We start from the raw sequence: 24,563 nt of genomic DNA on the forward strand, positions 1-24,563 counted from the left end.
AAGTTCCACACACAACAAATCCAATGCAGCAATTTACTGTATCCATCTGATCCAAAGGTCGGCTAGTCTTCGTTACGTCAACAGATTTGAAGAGTAATGTTTCAAGTCAAGTTAGTTAACACCCTTGAATCCATACAACTGTATAATCTAGTGTTGCTTTTACATCCTGTTTCTAATCAGTTGTGGTGAGAGGCAGTAGACTACATGTCTACAGCTTTAACACACTGCCTAAGCTTAAAGGAAAATACAAACGATACTGTTGACACAGGTCAGGTTAACCCTTGACCTGAATGAATCTAGGCCTAAAGGTTTACTGTCTTCAGAGGATTAAACTTGTTTCATTAACTCTCCTACCGGTGAAACAATTTCCATGTTTGTCTCTGTGCAAACTCAAAAGTACTGTAAAGGACATACCACTAGCATCCTATAAACACCGTAGTATGGGTTGACTACAGACATGAAAAAAAGGCATTGTTCAAGGCCTAAAAACGGGACATGAATGCATTAGCATTTTGAATGCTCTCCAGCCTTCATCGTTGTCTCCATCTTTGGCGGAGTTTCTCAGCACATCTCATCTTAGTGGAACTGTTTTTCTAGGTCTCTTTCCCCTCCAGCCCTGGCCTGTCGCCTGTTCTCATACACCCTCCTGTGCCATGCGATACTCAAACACACTGCCCCTCTCAGAGAAGTTGTCATTGAAGCGCCTGCGCTTTTTAAGGAGTCTTCCATCCCCAGCTGTTTGCTTGTCCTCCTCACCATATCCACCTCCACCAGGTGTGTACAGGCAAAACATATCCTGCAACACAGAAACACACAGATGGATAGTTTGGTAATCAACACACATACTCAGAACAAAAGACAAGACAAGTACAATACAAGAACACTAACAGGCCCATAGTGGGCAGTACACCACACCAACAGGCCCATTCAGATGTGCCACACAAACTCTGACAGCCATGACAGTAGTATAGTCTCACCCCAGGTTCCAGGCTCACAGTGGTCTTGGCCCCCAGGTTGAGAACCCTTCCATCTGCTCTGTGGAGCTGGTTCAGGCCTGATGCCCCACAGTCACCCCCTAAGAGTGAGAACAGAATACAATGAACAACAAACCATAGAAGATGTTATGACTAGAAGACATGGCGGTACAAAACAAGACAGCTACTCAATCAAAACTACACAAACATTATCATACTAATAAAGGTCATTGGAGAGGTCATAGGTGAGAGATTACCATGGAGACCATAGGGTCGGGTGGAGCGCCTCTCTGTCAGAACTGACAGGACCACCTTATTCCTGAACAGGAGCTTCCGGATCACCCCGTCGCCCCCACGGTACTCCCCTGCACCCCCCGAGCCGGGCCGCAGGGAGAAGTGCTCCAGAACCACAGGGTACCTGAGAATCAGATCAACAGGACAGAAGGAATGATTGCTTATTATTATTATTATTATTGCTAGCCAACTAGGTTAAAGACAACTACAATGGAACTGAATGTTAAGGCATTGCCTTTCTCACTGTAGAAGGTTAAAGCCTCTATTATAAATCCTCCACCCACCTCTTCTCCAGAATCTCTGGGTCGGTGATGCGTGTGTTAGTCATGTGACTGTGGACACCACTCCGCCCAGTCCAGCCTGGACCAGCACCTGCTCCCCCGGCAACCGTCTCGTAGTAACCGCTCCCCTCGCTGCCGAAAGTCACATTGTTCATGCAGCCCTGAGTGAGTGAGAGAGAGAAGAAATGAGAGAGGGAGGGCTGGTAACACTCAAACATCAAGACTATTGCTCCATCTGGAACTGTAGCAGGACTCTCCAGTAGCAGCTCTCTCTCCTACCTGTGAGGCAGCGCAGACCTCGAAGGCACGGAAGATGACATCAACCACCCGCTGTGACGTCAACACATTCCCCCCCACGACAGCGGCATTCTGGGAAGGCTGGAGAATGGAGCCGCTGGGAATGATGACCTTGATTGGAGTGAGACAGCCCTGAGAGACAGTGGTTTAATTAATACATTCCCCATATAGAGAGACTGTTTCACATATCATAATATTATTATTATTATTATTATGTTGCCCCATTCTGCATTCAGTGCAGACATGTCATTAGAAGTGATCATATCACCTAAAGGACAACTCTTCCATATAAAAGAAACCTAAAGCTGTTGGTATACTGAGCCCAAACTTCAACGTTGCAGTATCCATGATCCCCCACCAGAGGTCCTAGCATATGTTTCCCATTACTGACTTTGTTCTGTGGTGGATTGAGATTGTGAACGGTGTCTGACCTGGTTGAGGGGGATGTCTTGGCCCACCATGCAGCGCAGGCAGTAGATGAGGGCAGAGAAGGTGATGGCACGAGGGGCGTTGCAGTTCCCCCACACCTCTGTCCCCGTCCCTGTGAAGTCAAACACTGCACTGCCCTGGGAGGTACGATAGCGAGATACAGGGATAGAGAGAACGAGAGAGAGAGAGGGATCAAGGGATAGAGAACGAGGGATAGAGAATATGATAGAGAGAACGAGAGGTAGAGAGAACGAGAGAGAGGGATAGAGGGAACGAGAAAGGAGCAGTAATGTTGATTAACATTAACAGTAGTTGTTGCCCAGTCTTTGATGGTGGGTAGCACACTGGTTCCCAGATCTGTCTATTTCAACCAACACTTCTCTCGTGTTCGTAGGCCTGACAAACACGAAAGAGCAAGAGGAGTTTGCTCCAGTACAAACAGATCTGGCGCCCCAGCCATGCTAGATGGGTAGTATTAGATCTCCACCCACCTCGTTCTCATTAATCTGGACCCGCAATCTGATTGGTGTTCCATCGTCCATGAAGTCCTCTGCCTCCACCTCCAAGGAGCCCGTCTGTTTCTGCCGGCAACGGGCAAACTCTTTCAGCATGTCTCTCACCGCCAGCTCTGCATTGGTCTGGAATCACACACACCCACACCCACACCCACACCCACCCACACACACACACACACACACACACACACACACACACACACACACACACACACACACACACACACACACACACACACACACACACACATTACACAAAGACAAACACCTGAACAGGAATGCTGACCACTCCGTTTATAATGCGATATGACCTTAGAATCCAAATAAAGCTAATACAATACAGGCCAACTGAAAGAAGCATCTCACAGTGACGTCCTCCTCACCTGGATGTACCCCATGTAGGCCTGCACCACAGCCAGCCCATAGCTGTCAATCAACTCCCCCACCAGCGTGCTCCCTCGCTGATTGGCTGCCACTTGAGCTCGCAGGTCTGACAGGTTGTCATGGAGATTGCGAGTCCCAGAGCAGTCTGGGTACTGAGCCGGAGCCATGAGGGCTTCAGTTACAGCTGACAAAGGAGGAGAAAGAAATAAAGCGAGAGAGAGAGAGAGAGAAAGATCAGTACAATGCCATGGAAACGTTATTTCAAAACAGATTCCTGGAGTGCTTTGAATTCCTAGGATTTAAGCCAGTCAGACAAGTCTCATGGTGTGTTTAGTGAATCTCAACATATCCTATTGTGACTATAGCTTTACACTGAAAGCCACTGCTACCAACATCTCCTGGCTACAACACATTATACAGCCAACTGATAACAACACAACACTATCTCAATGACTGCCAGTGCCAAGCAGATATTACAACATATTGGCTCTCCCTTTCATAAGGGTTCCTCTCCGTAGAATTTCCTCACCCTCCTCCTGGAAGACTCCAGCAGTGACCAGTTTGAAGGAGGTGAAGACAGCACCCTCCTGCTGCAGGGAGGTGGAGTGGGGGGGCATGGAGCCCGGGGTAATCCCCCCAATGTCTGCATGGTGCCCCCTACTGGCCACAAAGAACACTGGCCCACTCACACCACTCCTGAACACCTGAGAGGGACAGAGAGCGCGATATATAGTGATAAGGGGCTCCAGGCCCCCCCACCCCGGGCTCCAGGCCCCCGACTCCACCTCATGTTTCTAGGGACTATTATCAGTGAAACTCACCGGAGTGATGACAGTGAGGTCAGGGAGGTGACTGCCTCCTGCACATGGATGATTACTCAGAATCACATCACCTTCTTTAATGATGTTCCCTATGGATTTGATCTGTAGATGACAAGGATAGAAATAAGGAAAGCGGGACAGAGAGACATGACAATATACTCTTCCTGGCTTAGTGTGAGAATGTCTCCAATTCCCCAAATACTTGCTTAGTATGTTTTGCAGACTTTGAATAGATTGTTAAAGCAGTGAATTGTCATGTTTGAATAGATTGTTAAAGCAGTGAATTGTCATGCTTGCAGTGATCGTCCAGACCTGGTATTGGACGGTCTCCTGCATGGCTCCCAGGTGAACAGGGATGTGTGGTGCGTTGGACACCAGGCCTCCGTCAGGACCAAACACAGCGCAGGAAAAGTCCAGACGCTCCTTGATGTTGGTGGAGATGGAGGTTCTCTGGAGCACTCTGCCCATCTGTTCTGTAGATGCATGAGACAATGGGGCATTTAATTGAGATTTCAGGGAAAACTTAGTGGTGTTTTTTTGTTTTCAGTTAGTTACCTTTCTGTTACTTAAATGGCAATGCTACAGTTGAAGTTGGAAGTTTACATAAACAGGTTTTAATGACCTAAGTGTATCAACCACTCCACAAATTTCTTGTTAACAAACTATAGTTCGGTTAGGACGGTTAGGACATCTACTTTGTGCATGACACAAGTCATTTTTCCAACAATTGTTTACAGACAGATTATTTCACTGTATCACAATTCTAGTGGGTCAGAAGTTTACATACACTAAGTTGACTGTGCCTTTAAACAGCTTGGAAAATGACAGAAAATTATGTCATGGATTTAGAAGCTTCTGATAGGCTAATTGACATAATTTTAGTCAATTGGAGGTGTACCTGTAGATGCACTTCAAGGCCTACCTTCAAACTCAGTGCCTCTTTGCTTGACATCATGGGGAAATCCAAAGAAATCAGCCAAGACCTCAGAAAAAAAAATTGTAGACCTCCACAAGTCTGGTTCATCCTTGGGAGCAATTTCAAAACGTCTGAAGGTACAACGTTTATCTGTACAGTCGTGGCCAATAGTTTTGAGAATGACACAAAAATTACTTTTCACAAAGTCTGCTGCCTCAGTTTGTATGATATTTGCATATACTCCAGAATGTTATGAAGAGTGATCAGATGAATTGCAATTAATTGCAAAGTCCCTCTTTGCCATGCAAATGAACTGAATCCCCCAAAAATATTTCCACTGCATTTCAGCCCTGCCACAAAAGGACCAGCTGACATCATGTCAGTGATTCTCTTGTTAACACAGGTGTGAGTGTTGCCGAGGACAAGGCTGGAGATCACTCTGTCATGCTGATTGAGTTCGAATAAAGACCGGAATCTTCAAAAAGGAGGGTAGTGCTTGGAATCATTGTTCTTCGTCTGTCAATGATGGCCTGGTGTCAAGAAGGGCAGCAAAGAAGACACTTCTCTCCAGGAAAAACATCAGGGACAGGACAGACTGCAAAAGGTACAGGGATTGGACTGATTGTTTGGGGCATCCGGGAAAAAAAGCTTGTCCGGAGAAGACAAGGTGAGCGCTACCATCAGTCCTGTGTCATGCCAACAGTAAAGCATCCTGACACCATTCATGTGTGGGGTTGCTTCTCAGCCAAGGGAGTGGGCTCACTCACAAAGTTGCCTAAGAACACAGCCATGAATAAAGAATGTTACCAACACATTCTCAGAGAGCAACTTCTCCCAACCATCCAGGAACAGTTTGGTGACGAACAATGCCTTTTCCAGCATGATGGAGCACCTTGCATTACATTACATTTAAGTCATTTAGCAGACGCTCTTATCCAGAGCGACTTACAAATTGGTGCATTCACCTTATGACATCCAGTGGAACAGTCACTTTACAATAGTGCATCTAAATCTTAAAGGGGGGGTGAGAGGGATTACTTATCATATCCTAGGTATTCCTTAAAGAGGTGGGGTTTCAGGTGTCTCCGGAAGGTGGTGATTGACTCCGCTGTCCTAGCGTCGTGAGGGAGTTTGTTCCACCATTGGGGGGCCAGAGCAGCGAACAGTTTTGACTGGGCTGAGCGGGAGCTGTACTTCCTCAGTGGTAGGGAGGCGAGCAGGCCAGAGGTGGATGAACGCAGTGCCCTTGTTTGGGTGTAGGGCCTGATCAGAGCCTGGAGGTACTGAGGTGCCGTTCCCCTCACAGCTCCGTAGGCAAGCACCATGGTCTTGTAGTGGATGCGAGCTTCAACTGGAAGCCAGTGGAGAGAACGGAGGAGCGGGGTGACGTGAGAGAACTTGGGAAGGTTGAACACCAGACGGGCTGCGGCGTTCTGGATGAGTTGAAGGGGTTTAATGGCACAGGCAGGGAGCCCAGCCAACAGCGAGTTGCAGTAATCCAGACGGGAGATGACAAGTGCCTGGATTAGGACCTGCGCCGCTTCCTGTGTGAGGCAGGGTCGTACTCTACGGATGTTGTAGAGCATGAACCTACAGGAACGGGCCACCGCCTTGATGTTGGTTGAGAACGACAGGGTGTTGTCCAGGATCACGCCAAGGTTCTTAGCGCTCTGGGAGGAGGACACAATGGAGTTGTCAACCGTGATGGCGAGATCATGGAACGGGCAGTCCTTCCCCGGGAGGAAGAGCAGCTCCGTCTTGCCGAGGTTCAGCTTGAGGTGGTGATCCGTCATCCACACTGATATGTCTGCCAGACATGCAGAGATGCGATTCGCCACCTGGTCATCAGAAGGGGGAAAGGAGAAGATTAATTGTGTGTCGTCTGCATAGCAATGATAGGAGAGACCATGTGAGGTTATGACAGAGCCAAGTGACTTGGTGTATAGCGAGAATAGGAGAGGGCCTAGAACAGAGCCCTGGGGGACACCAGTGGTGAGAGCGCGTGGTGAGGAGACAGATTTTCGCCACGCCACCTGGTAGGAGCGACCTGTCAGGTAGGACGCAATCCAAGCGTGGGCCGCACCGGAGATGCCCAACTCGGAGAGGGTGGAGAGGAGGATCTGATGGTTCACAGTATCGAAGGCAGCCGATAGATCTAGAAGGATGAGAGCAGAGGAGAGAGAGTTAGCTTTAGCAGTGCGGAGCGCCTCCGTGATACAGAGGAGAGCAGTCTCAGTTGAATGACTAGTCTTGAAACCTGACTGATTTGGATCAAGAAGGTCATTCAGAGAGAGATAGCGGGAGAGCTGGCCAAGGACGGCACGTTCAAGAGTTTTGGAGAGAAAAGAAAGAAGGGATACTGGTCTGTAATTGTTGACATCGGAGGGATCGAGTGTAGGTTTTTTCAGAAGGGGTGCAACTCTCGCTCTCTTGAAGACGGAAGGGACGTAGCCAGCGGTCAGGGATGAGTTGATGAGCGAGGTGAGGTAAGGGAGAAGGTCTCCGGAAATGGTCTGGAGAAGAGAGGAGGGGATAGGGTCAAGCGGGCAGGTTGTTGGGCGGCCGGCCGTCACAAGACGCGAGATTTCATCTGGAGAGAGAGGGGAGAAAGAGGTCAGAGCACAGGGTAGGGCAGTGTGAGCAGAACCAGCGGTGTCGTTTGACTTAGCAAACGAGGATCGGATGTCGTCGACCTTCTTTTCAAAATGGTTGACAAAGTCATCTGCAGAGAGGGAGGAGGGGGGGGGGAGGAGGATTCAGGAGGGAGGAGAAGGTGGCAAAGAGCTTCCTAGGGTTAGAGGCAGATGCTTGGAATTTAGCGTGGTAGAAAGTGGCTTTAGCAGCAGAGACAGAGGAGGAAAATGTAGAGAGGAGGGAGTGAAAGGATGCCAGAAGGCAAAAGTGATAACTAAGTGGCTTGGGGAACAAAACATCAATAATTATGGTTCCATGCCAGGAAACTCCCCAGACTTTAATCCCATTGAGAACTTGTGGTCAATCCTCAAGAGGCAGGTAGACCAACAAAACTCACAAATTCTGACAAACTCCAAGCATTGATTATGCAAGAATGGGCTGCCATCAGTCAGGATGTGGCCCAGAAGTTAATTGACAGCATGCCAGGGCGGATTGCAGAAGTCTTGAAAACTGCAGATATTGACTCTTTGCATCAACTTCATATAATTGTCAATAAAAGCCGTTGACACTTATGAAATGCTTATAATTATACTTCAGTAATCCATAGTAACATCTGACAAAAATATCTAGACACTGAGGCAGCAAACTCTGTGGAAATTAATATTTGTGTCATTCTCAAAACCTTTGGCCACGACTGTACAAACAATAGTACACAAGTATAAACGCCATGGGACCACGCAGCCGTCATACCGCTCAGGAAGGAGACGCGTTCTGTCTCCTAGAGACTTTGGTGCGAAAAGTGCAAATCAATCCCAGAATAACAGCAAAGGACCTTGTGAAGATGCTGGAGGAAACAGGTACAAAAGTATCTATATCCACAGTAAAACGAGTCCTATATTGACAAAACCTGAAAGGCCGCTCAGCAAGGAAGAAGCCGCTGCTCCAAAACGGCATAAAAAATGCAGACTATGGTTTGCAACTGTACATGAGGACAAAGACTTTTTGGAGAAATGTCCTCTGATCGGATGAAACAAAAATAGAACCGTTTGGCCATTATGACCATTGTTATGTTTGGAGGGAAAAAAGGGGAGTCTTGCAAGCCGAAGAACACCATCACAACCATGAAGCATGGGGGTGCTTTGCTGCTGGAGGGACTGGTGCACTTCACAAAATAGATGGCATCATGAGGATGGAAAATTATGTGGATATATTGAAGCAACATCTCAACACATCAGACAGGAAGTTAAAGTTTGGTCGCAAATGGGTCTACCAAATGGACAATGACCCCAAGCATACTTCCAAAGTTGTGGCAAAATGGCTTAAGGACAACAAAGTCAAGGTATTGGAGTTGGAGTGGCCATCACAAAGCCCTGACCTCAATCCTATAGAACATTTCTGGGCAGAACTGAAAACGTGTGTGCGAGCAAGGAGGCCTACAAACCTGACTCAGTTACACCAGCTCTGTCAGAAGGAATGGGCCAAAATTCACCCAACTTATTGTGGGAAGCTTGTGGAAGGCTCCCCGAAACGTTTGACCCAAGTTAAACAATTTAAAGGCAATGCTACCAAATACTAATTGAGAGTATGTAAACTTCTGACCCACTGAGAATATGATGAAAGAAATAAAAACTGAAACAAATCATTCTCTCTACTATTATTCTGACATTTCACATTCTTAAAATAAAGTGGTGATCCTAACTGACCTAAGACAGGGGATTTGGATTAAATCAAATTTTATTTGTCACATACACATGGTTAGCAGATGTTAATGCGAGTGTAGCGAAATGCTTGTGCTTCTAGTTCCGACAATGCAGTGATAACCAACAAGTAATCTAACTAACAATTCCAAAACTACTGTCTTATACACAGTGTAAGGGGATAAAGAATATGTACATAAGGATATATGAATGAGTGATGGTACAGAGCAGCATACAGTAGATGGTATCGAGTACAGTATATACATATGAGATGAGTATGTAGACAAAGTAAACAAAGTGGCATAGTTAAAGTGGCTAGTGATACATGTATTACATAAGGATGCAGGAATTGTGACAAACAGAGTATAAATGTATTTGGCTAAGGTGTATAAACTTCCGACTTCAACTGTAAATGGCAATGATTTTCTCCATGACAAGTTTGACACTCCCAAACCCTCATTCTTCTGCATTCTCGACTCCCATCCATTTCCCTCTCAGCTATCCACCGGTTATCCTCTATCCGTTTTCACACTATCCTCCCCATCTTTCCCATCCCCCTCCCTCGGTCCCTCCTCCCTGGGTACTAACGTACCTGCGATGCTCATGAAGCGATGGGAGAAGATGGACAGCTGCACAGTGTTGAGTTCAGTTCCCAGGAGGCAGTGGGGGTCGGAGCCCACGGCGATGCACACATCACCCCCTTCTGTCAGATGGGCCACACAGCTGGGCTCCACCAGGATGGTGCTGGGAGGAAACAACCCAATGACAGCGTCTAAAACAGTACTTACAGAGGACATTACTCTGGTCTATAGCAGTGGTTCTCAATCCTTGTCCTGAGGTCCCAAAGGGGCAAACAAAATATATTTTGCTCTAGCACTACATACCTGATTCAAATCATCAAAGCCTGATGAAGAGTTGATGATTTGAATCAGGTGTGTCGTGCCCAGGGCAAAAACAATAATGGTCACCCCTTTAGGTCCCCAGGACCAGGATTGAGAACCACCGGGCTATAGAATGCCAGCATCATCTAACCCAACGGGTGTAATTCAGTGGCTATTTTAGGCTTGAAAACTAATCTGAATTTAGTATTTGTAATGTCATTATTTGTAAATACTCCAAGGTAGCCTTGTCCCTTCTCCCTTCCTGACACTGAAGTGATACAGCATGACAAATACACACCTGTTCTTGTCTATGATGATGGCTGGACCGGGGATATTGTGGTCACATGGCAACTCCTCCCACAGGTAAACACTTGTATCCAGGTAACCATCCTCAAAGTAACACTTGGTTATCTTAGCGATAGAAATGAGGATATATTTGTGAGGATCCCAGGATGGAGCCATACATTAAATATACTGTAATACTACTTGTTACTCACATAAAAGGAGACTGTATTCACAGCCCCGTTTCACAGGTGAAAAAAGTGACATTACTTTGTGATGTACAGTAAGGAAACCGTGCTTGTGATGATTTGTGACCCTCCAAATACTAATCTCTTTACCGTAGTGGCTTTGAGAATTCCAGATCCCATCTTGGTGTTGGTCACAGATTTGATTCCGGACTTCCCAGAGCCCCTGACTCTGATGTCATCCACCATGATTGGCCGGTCTGGGATGGTGAAGCCAAACTCCTGCAGGTAGCTGGGAAGGAGAGAGGGAGGGAGGGGTAGAGAGGGAACATGAGGGCTCCGTGAGATGGTTGTAGATGTAAGATCATTGGTTGTTATCATGAAGGAACATTAAGGAGTGAGGGGAAAGGTTCATGTGCTCACCGCTTAGTGAAGGCACTACGGAAGTCCCCTGACTTACAAGACAGAGAGTTGCCGGGGTAACCTGTGGCTGTCACCATAAGAGCACAGTCTGTTTTCTCGTAACGCAGGTGGAGGAAAACCTCAGTGGTTATCTGAGAGCTGAGAGAGAAAGAGAGACAAGAAAGCATTGGTTCCTTCTTAATTATAACCGGTGGTTTGAGCCATGAATGCTGATTGGCTTAAAGCTGTGGTATATCAGACTGTATACCACCGTTATGACCCAAAATGACTTTTCACTGTTTTAATTATGTTGGTAGCCAGTTTATAATAGCAATAAGGCATCTCAGGGGGTTGTGGTATATGGCCAATATACCACGGCTAAAGGCTGTCTCAAGGCACTCTGCATAGCGTTGTGCATAAGAACAGCCCTTAACCGTGGTATATTGGCCATATACCACACCTCCTCGGGCAGTATTTCTTAATTATAGAACCCAGACGATTGAAAAGAGTGTGTGTGTGTGTGTGTGTGTGTGTGTGTGTGTGTGTGTGTGTGTGTGTGTGTGTGTGTGTGTGTGTGTGTGTGTGTGTGTGTGTGTGTGTGTGTGTGTGTGTGTGTGTGTGTGTGTGTGTTGTGCTCATGTGTCTGACCTGCTGAAGCCGCGGTCTCTCAGGGTCTCTGTACAACGCTGGGTCAGCTGCTCCACCCTGTGGTCCAGCTCAGAGAAGGAGCGAGGGTTGTACTGCAGAGAGCACGGCTCTTGGACCTCCTCCACCACATCAGCCAGCGCCAGGCCGTAGGCCGACAACACACCACTGTACCTGGGAGAGAGAGAGACGGATGGAGAGATGTACTATTTTATGTTTCAATAAACTTGTGTAACACCTGAAGAGAAGGAGGAACATTGATTGAGTTTTATTTAATCAAGTGCTGAGCGATTAACCAATTCATTTATTTTTTGTTATTAAACAACTAACTGACCGACGTCGTTTCAATTACTTGAATTCAATTTAGTTTGGTTTTTTTTGTGAGCCCAACATGCCGCTTCTCTAGAGAGAAATCAAATCATTCACAATATATATTTTTTTAATGTTTTATTGAAACTGAAGTCGAAAAGTGATGTTTTTTTCCTTCAAACCGACTTTAAAAAGCACTAATCACTCAGCACTCATTTCATCTAAGGGTGAGAGAAGGGAAATGTACCTAACACCAACTTCTACACTATAATACACAGCGTCTAGTGAAAGTATACACACTCCTTGCAGTCTTCACATTTTGCTGCCTTATCTACAAAGGAATTTGATTACATTTATTTTTCTAGAGAGATATACACAACCTAGATGTTTTGATTGTATAGGTCTTCACAGCCCAGAGCTAACACTAGGTGAAAGCACCTTTGGCAGCCATTAAAGCTGTGAATAATTTAATAAGATTCACTCGCACTCGACTTTTCCCCTTACTAGCACTGACTGTTAGCTACTTTATTGAGGAAAATGTACTTATTATGACTGAGGTTGTCCCACCTAGCTGAATGCCCTAAATCTCTCTGGATAAGAGCGTCTGCTAAATTACTAAAATGTAAATGTAAAATGTACAGTTACGAATCAAACTGTCAAATGACATCGCGAAAGGAACCAACAACAAGCCTAGCATTTTCATGCCAGCCTCTCTCGCTCACCCTCACTTTCTCCATCTGTCCCTCCTTGGAATACACAACCACATGTGTAGACAGGAAACAGGACTCCCTACTCAGACATGTGTAGACAGGAAACAGGACTCCCTACTCAGACATGTGTAGACAGGAAACAGGACTCCCTACTCAGACATGTGTAGACAGGAAACAGGACTCCCTACTCAGACATGTGTAGACAGGAAACAGGACTCCCTACTCAGACATGTGTAGACAGGAAACAGGACTCCCTACTCAGACATGTGTAGACAGGAAACAGGACTCCCTACTCAGACATGTGTAGACAGGAAACAGGACTCCCTACTCAGACATATGTAGAGAGGAAACAGGACTCACTTGTGAATGAAGACAGTCTTCATACCTAAAGCTTGTGCGATGGCACACGCATGTTGCCCACCTGCTCCACCGAAACAAGCCAACACATGCTGAGAGGTGTCATGACCCTTAGCCTACACAGAAAGACAGAGAAGGCAAGCGATAGGGGGAGAGAGAGCCAGAGTCTTTGGAAAAGGCAGCAGAAACTTCTGTTGAACATGGAATTATCAGCAACATCAGAGCACTGCTGTAGTCTAACAACAAACTCCACTACTGTAGTCTAACAACAAACTCCACTGCTGTAGTCTAACAACAACAAACTCCACTACTGTAGTCTTAACAACAAACTCCACTACTGTAGTCTTAACAACAAACTCCACTACTGTAGTCTTAACAACAAACTCCACTGCTGTAGTCTAACAACAAACTCCACTACTGTAGTCTAACAACAAACTCCACTACTGTAGTCTAACAACAAACTCCACTACTGTAGTCTAACAACAAACTCCACTGCTGTAGTCTAACAACAAACTCCACTGCTGTAGTCTAACAACAAACTCCACTGCTGTAGTCTAACAACAAACTCCACTGCTGTAGTCTAACAACAAACTCCACTGCTTATTTTGAATGTGAAAATGGGACTAATTCAAGTATTTCAACTAATGTCTCTAGTGAAACACCATACTACACAAAAAAAAACATCAATATAATCCCTCCCATCAATACCTGTGTCAGTGCTCTGATGGGACGACACATGGCCTCGTTGGCCACTCTGATAAAACCCATAGCAACCTCCTCCATGCTCATCTCTGATTTGCTGCTCATGACCCTGCTGTTGTTTGAATGGGCGCTTCCGTCGGCGCTGCTCTGGGATTGGTTGGTGTAGAGAAAGTGGTTAATCTCGTGGGTGAGCTGTTGGAAGTGCTCCATGGTTTCCTCGCAGGACAGAGGCTCGTCCTCTCCAGGACCAAAGATCCTGGGGAAGTAGGAGGGGAGCAGGCGGCCCAGAGCCAGGTTGGCATCCGTCACAGTCAGAGGACCACCTATGAAGATCATATAGGAATACCTGGACATTACATCAGGCCTTTGACCACTCTACAACTCACAGATTGATGTCTTCTCTGTAGTATTACCAAACCATAAGTGTTCAGAATATAGGCAATGCTATAAATAGCACACTTCCACATCAGGAGTCATAACATACCAACAGTAGCAGGAGAAAACTAAATGATTTTGTAGGTTACTACAGTACTTCACTTGAGCTGTATCCAGAGCTGTTACATAATCTCACATTTCTGTTGGAATTTGGGAGTTATTCCAACTTTTTTAAGCCTTCCCCCTCGGCCACACCATCTTTCTACAGATGGGGTAGGGAAAAGGGACCAGGGAGGAAAAAGCTTCGGCCGTACAGATGTTAAAATGTCTGTACATTTGAATTTAACTGAGTGGAAAGGATTAAGGATAGAAATCTGTACCCGGGAGAAAAAGGGTAACAGCTCTATTCAACAGAGAAAAGGAGAGGAAAGATGAGGAGCATGTGTGTGAGACAGAGAGAGGGACAGAGAGAGGGACGGGGTGGGGGGCAGTATTCCTACCCTTTCTGTAGCAGGCTGGTCCTGGATGGGCACCAGCTGACTCTGGACCCACAACAAACATCCCTGACCTGGGAACAAAGAGGGGAGATTTGAGGGGTCATGACTATAATGTCACATTTCCCTCCCTGTGGACTGACTGGACTAGATTGACTTCCACCACATACACAGTCATTCCCTGAGGAAGTTATACATTGCCAATGTTTGTCTAATGAGTTCCTAGGTAGTAACTGTGGGTTAATGGTTTAGCGATTGCAGAACAGTCTGAGCATAAATCACAAACACGAGAAAATAGATATTATACTTCCCAGACCTCCAAGCAACAGACTGTGTACAGTGAAGTCTATGTAAACATACAGTATGCTGAAAGTATTTGTATTTTTTTACCTTTATTTAACTAGCCAAGTCAGTTAAGAACAAATTCTTATTTTCAATGACATCCTAGGAACAGTGGGTTAACTGCCTGTTCAGGGGCAGAACGACAGATTTGTACCTTGTCAGCTCGGGGGTTTGAACTTGCAACCTTCTGGTTACTAGTCCAACGCTCTAACCACTAGGCCATATTCATAGTATGTGTGAACCTGTTGTCCTGACTGACCTGAAGAAGAGGCGGGAGCCACCACCTGCTGCTACGGTGTTGATGTCTAGCTGTGGGGCCTGCAGGGTGACGCCAGCCGTGGTGGCCTCAAACACGTGCTCATAGTGACCCGCGTAGCGACTCACATCTGTAGACGTGCCTGAAGGGTGAACAGAGTGGCCCAGAGTAGCTGTTAGGGGCATGAAGTGTAAAAGAGCCCAAGTTTCCCTAAATGATGGAACGCTAGGACTTCCTCAGCCCAGTATTAGTGAATAATGTGAGATTTAGTCATCAAGGGCTTCAAAGAAGCCTTTGTCTAACATCAGTACCATTCCTGCTTCCTGCTATGATCGTTTCCTTTTAAACCCTTTAGTTCACACCTCTCTCTCTTCTCAAAGTCAGCCACCCTTTAATAAGGCGTCCGCATGCTTCCCAGCCGAAACAGTTTGGAAGAGTTTGTGCATATATTATGACAACATTTTGTGATGTTTTCGTTCGTTTGACTTCGGTAAGGGTTTTTTCAGCTGTTCAGGCACTCAATTGTTTTCCCGGGAGGCAAGCCGAAGTCGCTAGTGATAGAAGAATTTGTATGTTTAAGATAATGACTAAAGTATTCCACCCTGAAACCATCTAATTGTATGAAATGTGTTAGAGTCATAATCCAATAATGTGTGTGACTAGACTTTTTAAGACTAGGCCATTGTGTTACTATTTTCACAGTATGGGCAGGGTATAGTTGAGACATTCAAGGACAACTGAACTGTCGACTTGTGATAACGGTGAAACTAATAACTGGAAAGAGGCCTCCCCACACTAGGGAGGTGAAAAACTGTTAGAAATGGCTAGGCTTGCAGAAGATGATGAAACATGTTGCAGAAGTGTGATAAACAATGTATGTGAACTTTGGAAAAATACAGCCCACCTAAAGAGAGGTGGAGATTCTACTGACGGGAGTTCATTTGTGTGTGTGTGCTACAAAAAGATTATGTTCTCATTTTGAAGACAGAGTGCTCTCTGAAAAAAGGACTGATCTATTGCAGACTGGGACTTTTTCTAATTCTTCATTAACCAGAGCCTTACAAAGCTTGAGTGATAGTTGAGTATAACCATTGAGATAGCTAAATTCTCGTGATAGGTAGTCAAAGTCTATCTGTTGATGATTGGTCAACAGTTTTTTTATTTTACCTTTATTTAACTAGGCAAGTCAGTTAAGAACAAATTCTTATTTTCAATGACTGCCTAGGAACAGTGTGTTAACTGCCTGTTCAGTAGGGATTCTTCAATAATGTCTTTGTTGTCATTCAACTAATTTTCATGCAAATGTTTTCATTTAGAAATACTGCAACAAACATTTTAGATGTAAAAATGCGCGACTAAGATCCTCGGCAAAAAGGTCAAAATTTATCACCGATTTTGTGAGTCATCTTCGAAAAATTCTGACTCTTTGCTAGGAAGTGTATACTGGCTACGGAGTCTCAACATGGACAAACAGTAGTATTTGTGCTTTTTTCTCATTTTTCATGCGAAGGTCTTTTAAGGGATTATGCGAGTACACTCGTTCAGTTCATCTAGACAACTTCAGCTAGCCGCCAACTGAACAGAAGCATGCTGACGCCTTTACCCTCTTCCCCTGTTCTCATGCTATATAGGCTGCATATGGCCCCTCCCCCCTTTAGCCGTTTCCTTCTTTTCCATTGTGCCCCCCCACTACATCCTGTGCTCCTCCTCACCCCCCATGTCGAACCCAATGGCGGGCTTGTTCTCTGTCTGGCTGTAGGAGGTGATGGCGTAGCCCACCACCCCCCCCGCGGGCCCAGACAGCACAGCCCGGGACCCACAGAACTGCTCCATGGGAGTGAGGCCGCCATCAGACTGCATGAAGAGAACACTCACACCCTACAGTTGAGAGAGAGGCGGAGGGAGTACAGGAGGTTGAGAGAGGCAGTCTTTTCAAGGTGTGTAGCTATACAGAATGTAAAGCTACACAAGAGTATGATCTCTCTGCACACCTATGACTGCTCAGTAAATACAGCTACACAACATTATGTTAACATAACAAAACACATTTATTTACAAAAACACGGACTAACCTCCAGTCCACCTCTGAAGCCAGAGGTGAAGCCTTTCAAGTACTGGCGGATTTTAGGTGTGAGGTAGGCATCGGCGCATACGGTGTACCCGCGTGGCACTGCCCTCACCATGGGCATGACCTCACTGGACAGGGACACTTGGGTGAAACCCAGCCTGCGCGCCAATGACCCAACAGCCTTCTCATGGGCAGACCACCTGACATACACAGAGAGAGAGAGAGACTTCTCACATCAGAGTCATTCCATTATGTTCCTGTCCAACATATGAACTCAGCAAAAAAAGAAACATCCCTTATTCAAGACCCTGTCTTTCAAAGATCATTCGAAAAAAAATCAAAATAACAACTTCACAGATCTTCATTGTAAAGGGTTTAAACAGTGTTTCCCATGCTTGTTCAATGAACCATAAACAATTAATGAACACGCACCTGTGGAACGGTCATTAAGACACTAACAGCTTACATACGGTAGGCAATTAAGGTCACAGTTATGAAAACTTAGGACACTAAAGAGCCCTTTCTACTGACTCTGAAAAACACCAAAAGAAAGAATCCCAGGGTCCCTGCTCATCTGAGTGAATGTGCCTTAGGTATGCTGCAAGGAGGCATGAGGACTGCAGATGTGGCCAGGGCAATAAATTGCAATGTCCGTACTGTGATGCACCTAAGACAGCGCTACAGGGAGAGGATGACAGCTGATCAACCTCGCAGTGGCAGACCACGTGTAACAACACCTGCACAGGATCGGTACATCCGAACATCACACCTGCGGGACTGGTACAGAATAGCAACAACAACTGCCCGAGTTACACCAGGAATGCATAATCCCTCCATCAGTGCTCAGACTGTCCACAATAGGTTGAGAGAGGCTGGACTGAGGGCTTGTAGGTATGTTGTAAGGCAGGTCCTCACCAGACACCACCGGCAACATCGTTGCCTATGGGCACAAACCCACTGTCGCTGGACCAGACAGGACTGGCAAAAAGTGCTCTTCACTGACGAGTCGCGGTTTTGTCTCACCAGGGGTGATGGTCGGATTTGCGTTTATCGTCGAAGGAACGAGCGTTACACCGAGGCCTTTACTCTGGAACGGGATTGATTTGGAGGTGGAGGGTCCATCATGGTCTGGGGCGGTGTGTCACAGCATCATCAGTCTGAGCTTGTTGTCATTGCAGGCAATCTCAACGCCGTACGTTACAGGGAAGACATCCTCCTCCCTCATGTGTTACCCTTCCTGCAGGCTCATCCTGACATGACCCTCCAGCATGACAATGCTACCAGCCATACTGATTGTTCTGTGCGTGATATCCTGCAAGACAGGAATGTCAGTGTTCTGCCATGGCCAGCGAAGAACCCGGATCTCAATCCCATTGAGCACGTCTGGTGGGACCTGTTGGATTGGAGGGTGAGGGTTAGGGCCATTCCCTCAGGAAATGTCCAGGAACTTGCAGGTGCCTTGTTGGAAGAGTGAGGTAATATCTCACAGCAAGAACTGGCAAATCTGGTGCAGTCCATGAAGAGGAGATGCACTGCAATACTTGATGCAGCTGGTGGCCACACCAGATACTGACTGTTACTGACTGTTATTTTGAACCCCCCTTTGTTCAGGGAAACATTATTAAATTTATGTTATTCACATGTCTGTGGAAGTTGTTCAGTTTATGTCTCAGTTGTTGAGTCTTGTTATGTTCATACAAATATTTACACATGTTAAGTTTGCTGAAAATAAACACAGTTGACAGTGAGAGGACGTTTCTGTTTTTGCTAAGTTTAGTACTGTGAGGCAAACTGCAAAGTTGACTCACTAACTCGTACAGTGTTTTCTTGAAAAGCCTTTCAGTGTTCTCCATCCTGTTGAAAGGTTGTGTGGTCATCAGACCTGGCATTAAGCCGGACAGTTCTGAAGGTGCCTTTACAATGTACTTACATCCAGCGACTTTAAATTACTTTACAGTTTGAAACGCAGTAGAAAGAACCCTGTAAATCAATAAATGAGAACTCCCAGAATGCATATAAAAACGGAGAGAAACTCAACTTTCGAGATGGCAGGAGAAAAAGCGCAGTGAAGGAGAAGAGGGCCAGTCTTCCTCTACCCTTCTCAGACTGACTGTTCATGACCTTCCACATCTACTACAGTGATCTAACACCAAGAAAAACAGGTAATCTGACACCAGGCACTAGACACACACAACGACCATCTTTAAAGACAGCAAGAGTTTCTCCCAGTTTACTGTCTGGGTTGGCAAGTATACTGACGTGTAGGAGTGTAGCAGCAGAACAGCCAGGCTGTGGATCCCCCGGGACAGGACTCCTCTCAGATCGTCTTCCACACGCTGCATGTCCAGCTCACGCCACACCTCTAGGGAGTCCCCTGTACTGCCTGGAGGACAGAGACACAGGGCAGAGGTAAGGGACAGGTATATGTGTATGTGTGGATGCAAATTATTAACCCAAGCAGTTACCACTCAAACCTGTCATAAACTTGACATACAGGAGGCAATAGTCCTGTGGGAAATTTGCATCTGAAAATGGTATATGTTAAAAAAGCTCTCCTTGTCAGTCATTGCCTGTGCCTCAGTAGGAGCAGGAAACATATCCATATAATTTCCATAACTTGCAGGATATGGTCAAGAATACTGCACTCTCCGTGTTTAAATTTGTGTAATAATTAGTTTATTGTAAAATGGGTATTGTAATAGACTAAATGGTAAAAGACCCAATGCAGCTGTTTTTATCTCAATAGTAAAAAATAAACAAAAATAGCTTCTTAGCATAGAACAATTTCTCAAGAAAGAATTTTACTAAGACTATCTGGGAGTGGTTTGAGTGGGGAGGGAAAAACTGAAAACGTGCTGTTAATGGCAGAGAGGTGATGTCACCAAGCAGGCCACAATTCCATCCCACCCAAACAGGCAAACATTTCAGGCGGTCTTTTCAAACAGCTCTTACACTAAATCTTCCTTTTCACAGTATTATTCCAACCTCATATTCCAACCTGTTTTCACTTTGTCATTATGGGGTATTGTGTGTAGATTGAGGGGGAAATATTATTTCATCAACTTCAGAATTAGGCTGTAATGTAACAAAATGTGGAAAAAGTCAGGGGACCTGAATACTTTCTGAATGCACTGTGTCGTGGAGTCTGTGTAGCTGAAGGCCTGCATGTTAATGAGTTACTCCCGTGTAGTGCTGTTACCTGTGACAATACGCTTGGGTTCTTTCCTGGGTAGCTGGCAGCCATCTTGTCTAAGGACAACCCTCTCATCAACCTCAATGACCTCTTCATACAGCACGTCTGGAACAGCCACCTCCTGTCTCACACACACACACACAAAGAGTGTTAAGTTACTCTAACTTGCAAATAATCTAGACTCCCAACTTTAGAATTTTAATAAAACAACTCAGTATTGACTATCCATGATGGAAGTTGATATTGGGTAAGAGCTGGCTGTCCTAGAAAAGGAAAAGTTGGGAAATGGTATTAGTCATCACTTACATATAAACCTTAGGACCTCCAGGGTCTGGTCCCAAAGGTGCAGCGGACAGCACAACGCTGTTGCAATATCATTGGATATATGCTAGGTCAGTATGTCACCACAGTGACCTTTTCGACAGTCAAAGTTCACTCGGACCAACAGTAGAACACAGGTCTGGGGACAAACTCCAAGACCAACCCCCATGCGTGTACCTATCCTCCCATTAACTGCCCATGGAACCGTTTTTCTGAGACAGCTGCATGTTCCGTGTGTGCACAGAGTGTTTGTTTATGCACATGTATCTATGTGTGTTTTTCATTCTATGCTGCCACACATCGTCCAGTAAGCACAAGGTATATTAATTCAGTCCCTGTTGCGTCCCTCCCAACCCCTTAGTGCTCCCTGACAGGCCCACCTGTCCCTGCTAACAGAATGTAGATCATGTCTGTACTGTGAGCCCAGCAGGAGATGGGAGGGTGCAGCTGTAGTTCCAACAGGTCTCACACAGACCTACTGAGGAGCAGTGATACACTCCAGATGTGCACCCATACACTCCCATTACAACACAACTAAACACGTATACACAGTAGAACAATGTCAAAGTATTCATTTAAGAAACAGAGACAATTGTGAGCTCTGCCTCTCAAACCCTTGATGCAATAAATTGAGGACTTTATCTGAAGCAGTATTAGACCCTAATTTAAAGAATCACTTACTAACTTTGTAGGCTTAGTATAAACTTGTTGTGAAAAGTCTACCTAAACGTTACTGAATCATTTGAAACGCTTCAATGATAAGAGTACATTATTCCATTACCAAGCAACATAGAGGAAAAGTGCCGACTGCCACTTGCATATAGTAGCTCTCAGTTAACCGTCCCATTAGCACGGCCGGTATGGAATTGTTCAAGTGAGCATTCATTCATTCATCAATGCATTAGTGTCAGTCTCCGACAAGGCAGGACATGACCCCCACCTCACCACCCCAAACAAAGAGCTCTCAAAGCGAAAACTCTATTGTGCTGTAGCATCAACCCAGTCTCCATTCCATAGAGAAGCACTAACCAAATCGAAGAGCTTTGGCCGGGCCTGGGTGCCAATATGCAACAGATCCTTGAACCCCTTTGTGACCAGGAGGGCAGTCCGCTCTCCCTGCCTCTCCAGTAGGGCATTGGTCGCCACTGTGGTGCCCATCCTGATCCAGCCAATCAGGGATGTCTCCACAGGCTGTTCCCTGGGAAATGCCTGCCCAGTCTCCTGTGAACATAGCAGGATGTAGTCGGGGGAGGGGGGGTTAGAGAGGATCAGACATTAAGCACTGGTTTACCTCTTGTCTGCAGATGTCATGTCTGATCTCAGCTTGTCACAAGCTTTAACCAAAACTACTCTTCCGGCTCTCTTAATTTCTCCATAAACTACCTCTCTCTCATCTGTCTATTCCTTAGTCCTTTAATTCCTCTCCCCGTCTCTCCAGAGTTCCGTCTCACCTCCTCCAGAACCCTGCGGATCCCCTCAGTTGGAGCGTCTTTGTAGTTCTGGGGGTCGTGGGACAGCAGTTTCAGGACCCTCTCCCGGCCGTCAGGTAATCGGGCAAAGACGTCGGTGAAAGTACCACCGCGGTCGATAGCAAAGTCAAACTTCCCTTCAGTCACTGTCATCCTGAAGAAATTAAGGATGGACAGAGAACTGCTGCTCCTGAAATCCTGGACAAAACTACTCACTCAAGATGCAGTAATCTGGTTTCTGGAGAGATAGAGATATTTACAGTACCAGTCAAAAGTTTGGACACACCAACACATTCAATTATTATTATTATTTTCTACTATTTTCTACATTGTTTAATAATAGTGAAGACATCATAACTATGTGATAACACATGTGGAATCATGTAGTTAAAAAAGTGTTACATCAAAATCTATTGTATATGTTAAATCAAAATCTATTTTATATATTAGATTCTTCAAAGTAGCCACTTTTTGCCTTGATGACAGCTTTTCACACTATTGGCATTCTCTCAACCAGCTTCATGAGGTAGTCACTTGGAATGAATTTCAATTAAGAGGTGTGCCTTGTTAAGAAGTTAATTTGTGGAATTTCTTTCCTTCTTAATGCGTTTGAGCCAATCAGTTGTGTTGTGACAAGGTAAGGGTGGTATAAAGAAGATAGCCCTATTTAGTAAAAGGCCAAGTCCCATATTACGGCAAGGACAGCTCAAATAAGTAAAGAGAAACGACAGTTCATCATTACTTTAAGACATGGTCAGTCAATGCGGAACATTTTATCAAGTTTTATCAAGTGCATTTGCAAAAACCATCAAGCTCTATGATGAAACTGGCTCTCATGAGGACTGAAAGGAAGGGAAGGAAGACACAGAGTTACCTCTACTGCAGAGGATATGTTCATTGGAGTTAACTGCACCTCAGATTGCAGCCCAAATAAATGCTTCACAGAGTTCAACTAAGACACATCCCAACATCAACTGTTCAGAGGAGACTGTGTGAATCAGACCTTCATGGCTGAATTGCTGCAAAGAAACCACTACTAATGGACACTAATAAGAAGAGACGTGCTTGGGCCAAGAAATACGAGCAATGGACATTAGACCAGTTGAAGTCTATCCTTTGGTCTGATGAGTCCAAATTTTTATTTTTGGTTCCAACCGCCGTGTCTTTATGAGACGCAGAGTAGGTGAACGGATGATTTCTGCATGTGTGGTTCCCACTGTGAAGCATGGAGGAGGAGGTGTGATGGAGCTTTGTTGGTGACACTGTCTGCGAACTATTTAGAATTTAGTTGGAATTTAGTTGGAAAAGCATTCCAAGTGAAGCTGGTTGAGAGAATGCCAAGAGTGTGCAAAGCTGTTATCAAGACAAAGGGTGGCTACTTTGAAGAACCTAAAATATATTTTGATTTGTTTAACACTTTTTTGGTTACTACATGATTCCATGTGTGTTATTTCATGGTTTTGATGTCTTCAGTGGTTCCACTACTGCATGTGCCACAGCAAATATATGCCATATGCTACCAGAAGATTTGAATAAATAAGTGCACTTAATAGTGGTTTTGCACATATTACAATATTATAGCCCATTATGTATATTATGTGTTTACTAGACTACGCCGAGGAAGCGCTAACTGGAGAGCAGTCTGGTGAGAACGGATGCAGTTTGTATCGCAGGCATGCATTCTTTATCAATCGGCAATATTGTGTACTATTCTATTCATACAGAAAACTGTCATGAGCAATACATTCGACTAAATCAATGCAGCAATTACTATATTATTATCCTAATTGCTTTGGTCATAAATGACGGATTGCCCCATTTATGTAGGTTGTTCATAAGTCACTGATCCACGAGCGACCACTTTGTACTGTCGGTGTAGTGGTAGGTTGGCATGGCTTTAATACATTTTTATCGGTCTATTTTCAAAAGTTGAGTGGGTAATTTTCCGATCTTTAGGGCTACTTACGAGTCTTCTTGCTCTGGGTTTATCACTGATGATCCGATGTGTCGCAAATCCTTGCCAGTCGTCTATCGTCCTTTGCGGTTCTCCTTCCTCACTCTCACCTCAATGCTGAAGATCTCTGCTCTGGTTACCAAAGTAAGTATGGTTTCTAATTTACTAAAGACTACATACACTCCACCCCTTTGCCTTTAGGCTCTACTTCTTCGACATGGCGGTCCGCAAACAAACGTTTAGGCTACGTGCATGACGCCACCTACTGTGCTGGAATATACGATCAATTATGATCTGCCCAATTCTGTACTACCATTAAAATAAAATTAACCCCCTACTCCATTAAACTTGATATATTTCATGCTGAAAGATTCCA

General features: G+C 45.2%; 1 protein-coding gene across 2 annotated transcripts; it reads right to left on the bottom strand.

Moving 5' to 3' along the window:
- Positions 1-19: 19 nt before the first annotated feature.
- Positions 20-24,358, bottom strand: oplah (5-oxoprolinase, ATP-hydrolysing). Of its 2 annotated transcripts, none has more exons than XM_046292835.1 (27): positions 24,200-24,358; positions 22,216-22,471; positions 21,794-21,985; positions 20,450-20,564; positions 19,510-19,633; positions 17,255-17,450; positions 16,895-17,060; positions 15,186-15,324; positions 14,591-14,658; positions 13,722-14,038; positions 13,017-13,129; positions 11,641-11,811; positions 11,014-11,151; positions 10,744-10,882; positions 10,422-10,534; positions 9,835-9,986; positions 4,308-4,468; positions 3,996-4,097; positions 3,704-3,878; positions 3,174-3,358; positions 2,767-2,913; positions 2,278-2,412; positions 1,829-1,978; positions 1,553-1,710; positions 1,232-1,392; positions 978-1,075; positions 20-796 (listed from the first exon to the last, which is right to left on the bottom strand). In XM_046292835.1, the coding sequence occupies exons 2-27, from the start codon at positions 22,384-22,386 to the stop codon at positions 635-637; spliced, it is 3,948 nt and encodes a 1,315-aa protein (XP_046148791.1). In that variant the 5' UTR covers positions 22,387-22,471; positions 24,200-24,358; the 3' UTR covers positions 20-634. The 2 variants fall into 2 exon arrangements, with proteins under 2 accessions (XP_046148791.1, XP_046148790.1); XM_046292834.1 differs by having other exon boundaries at positions 24,197-24,358.
- Between the last annotated feature and the right edge of the window lie 205 nt (positions 24,359-24,563).

The sequence above is a fragment of the Oncorhynchus gorbuscha genome, linkage group LG12 (assembly GCF_021184085.1).
Source record: "Oncorhynchus gorbuscha isolate QuinsamMale2020 ecotype Even-year linkage group LG12, OgorEven_v1.0, whole genome shotgun sequence".
Taxonomy (NCBI): domain Eukaryota; kingdom Metazoa; phylum Chordata; class Actinopteri; order Salmoniformes; family Salmonidae; genus Oncorhynchus; species Oncorhynchus gorbuscha.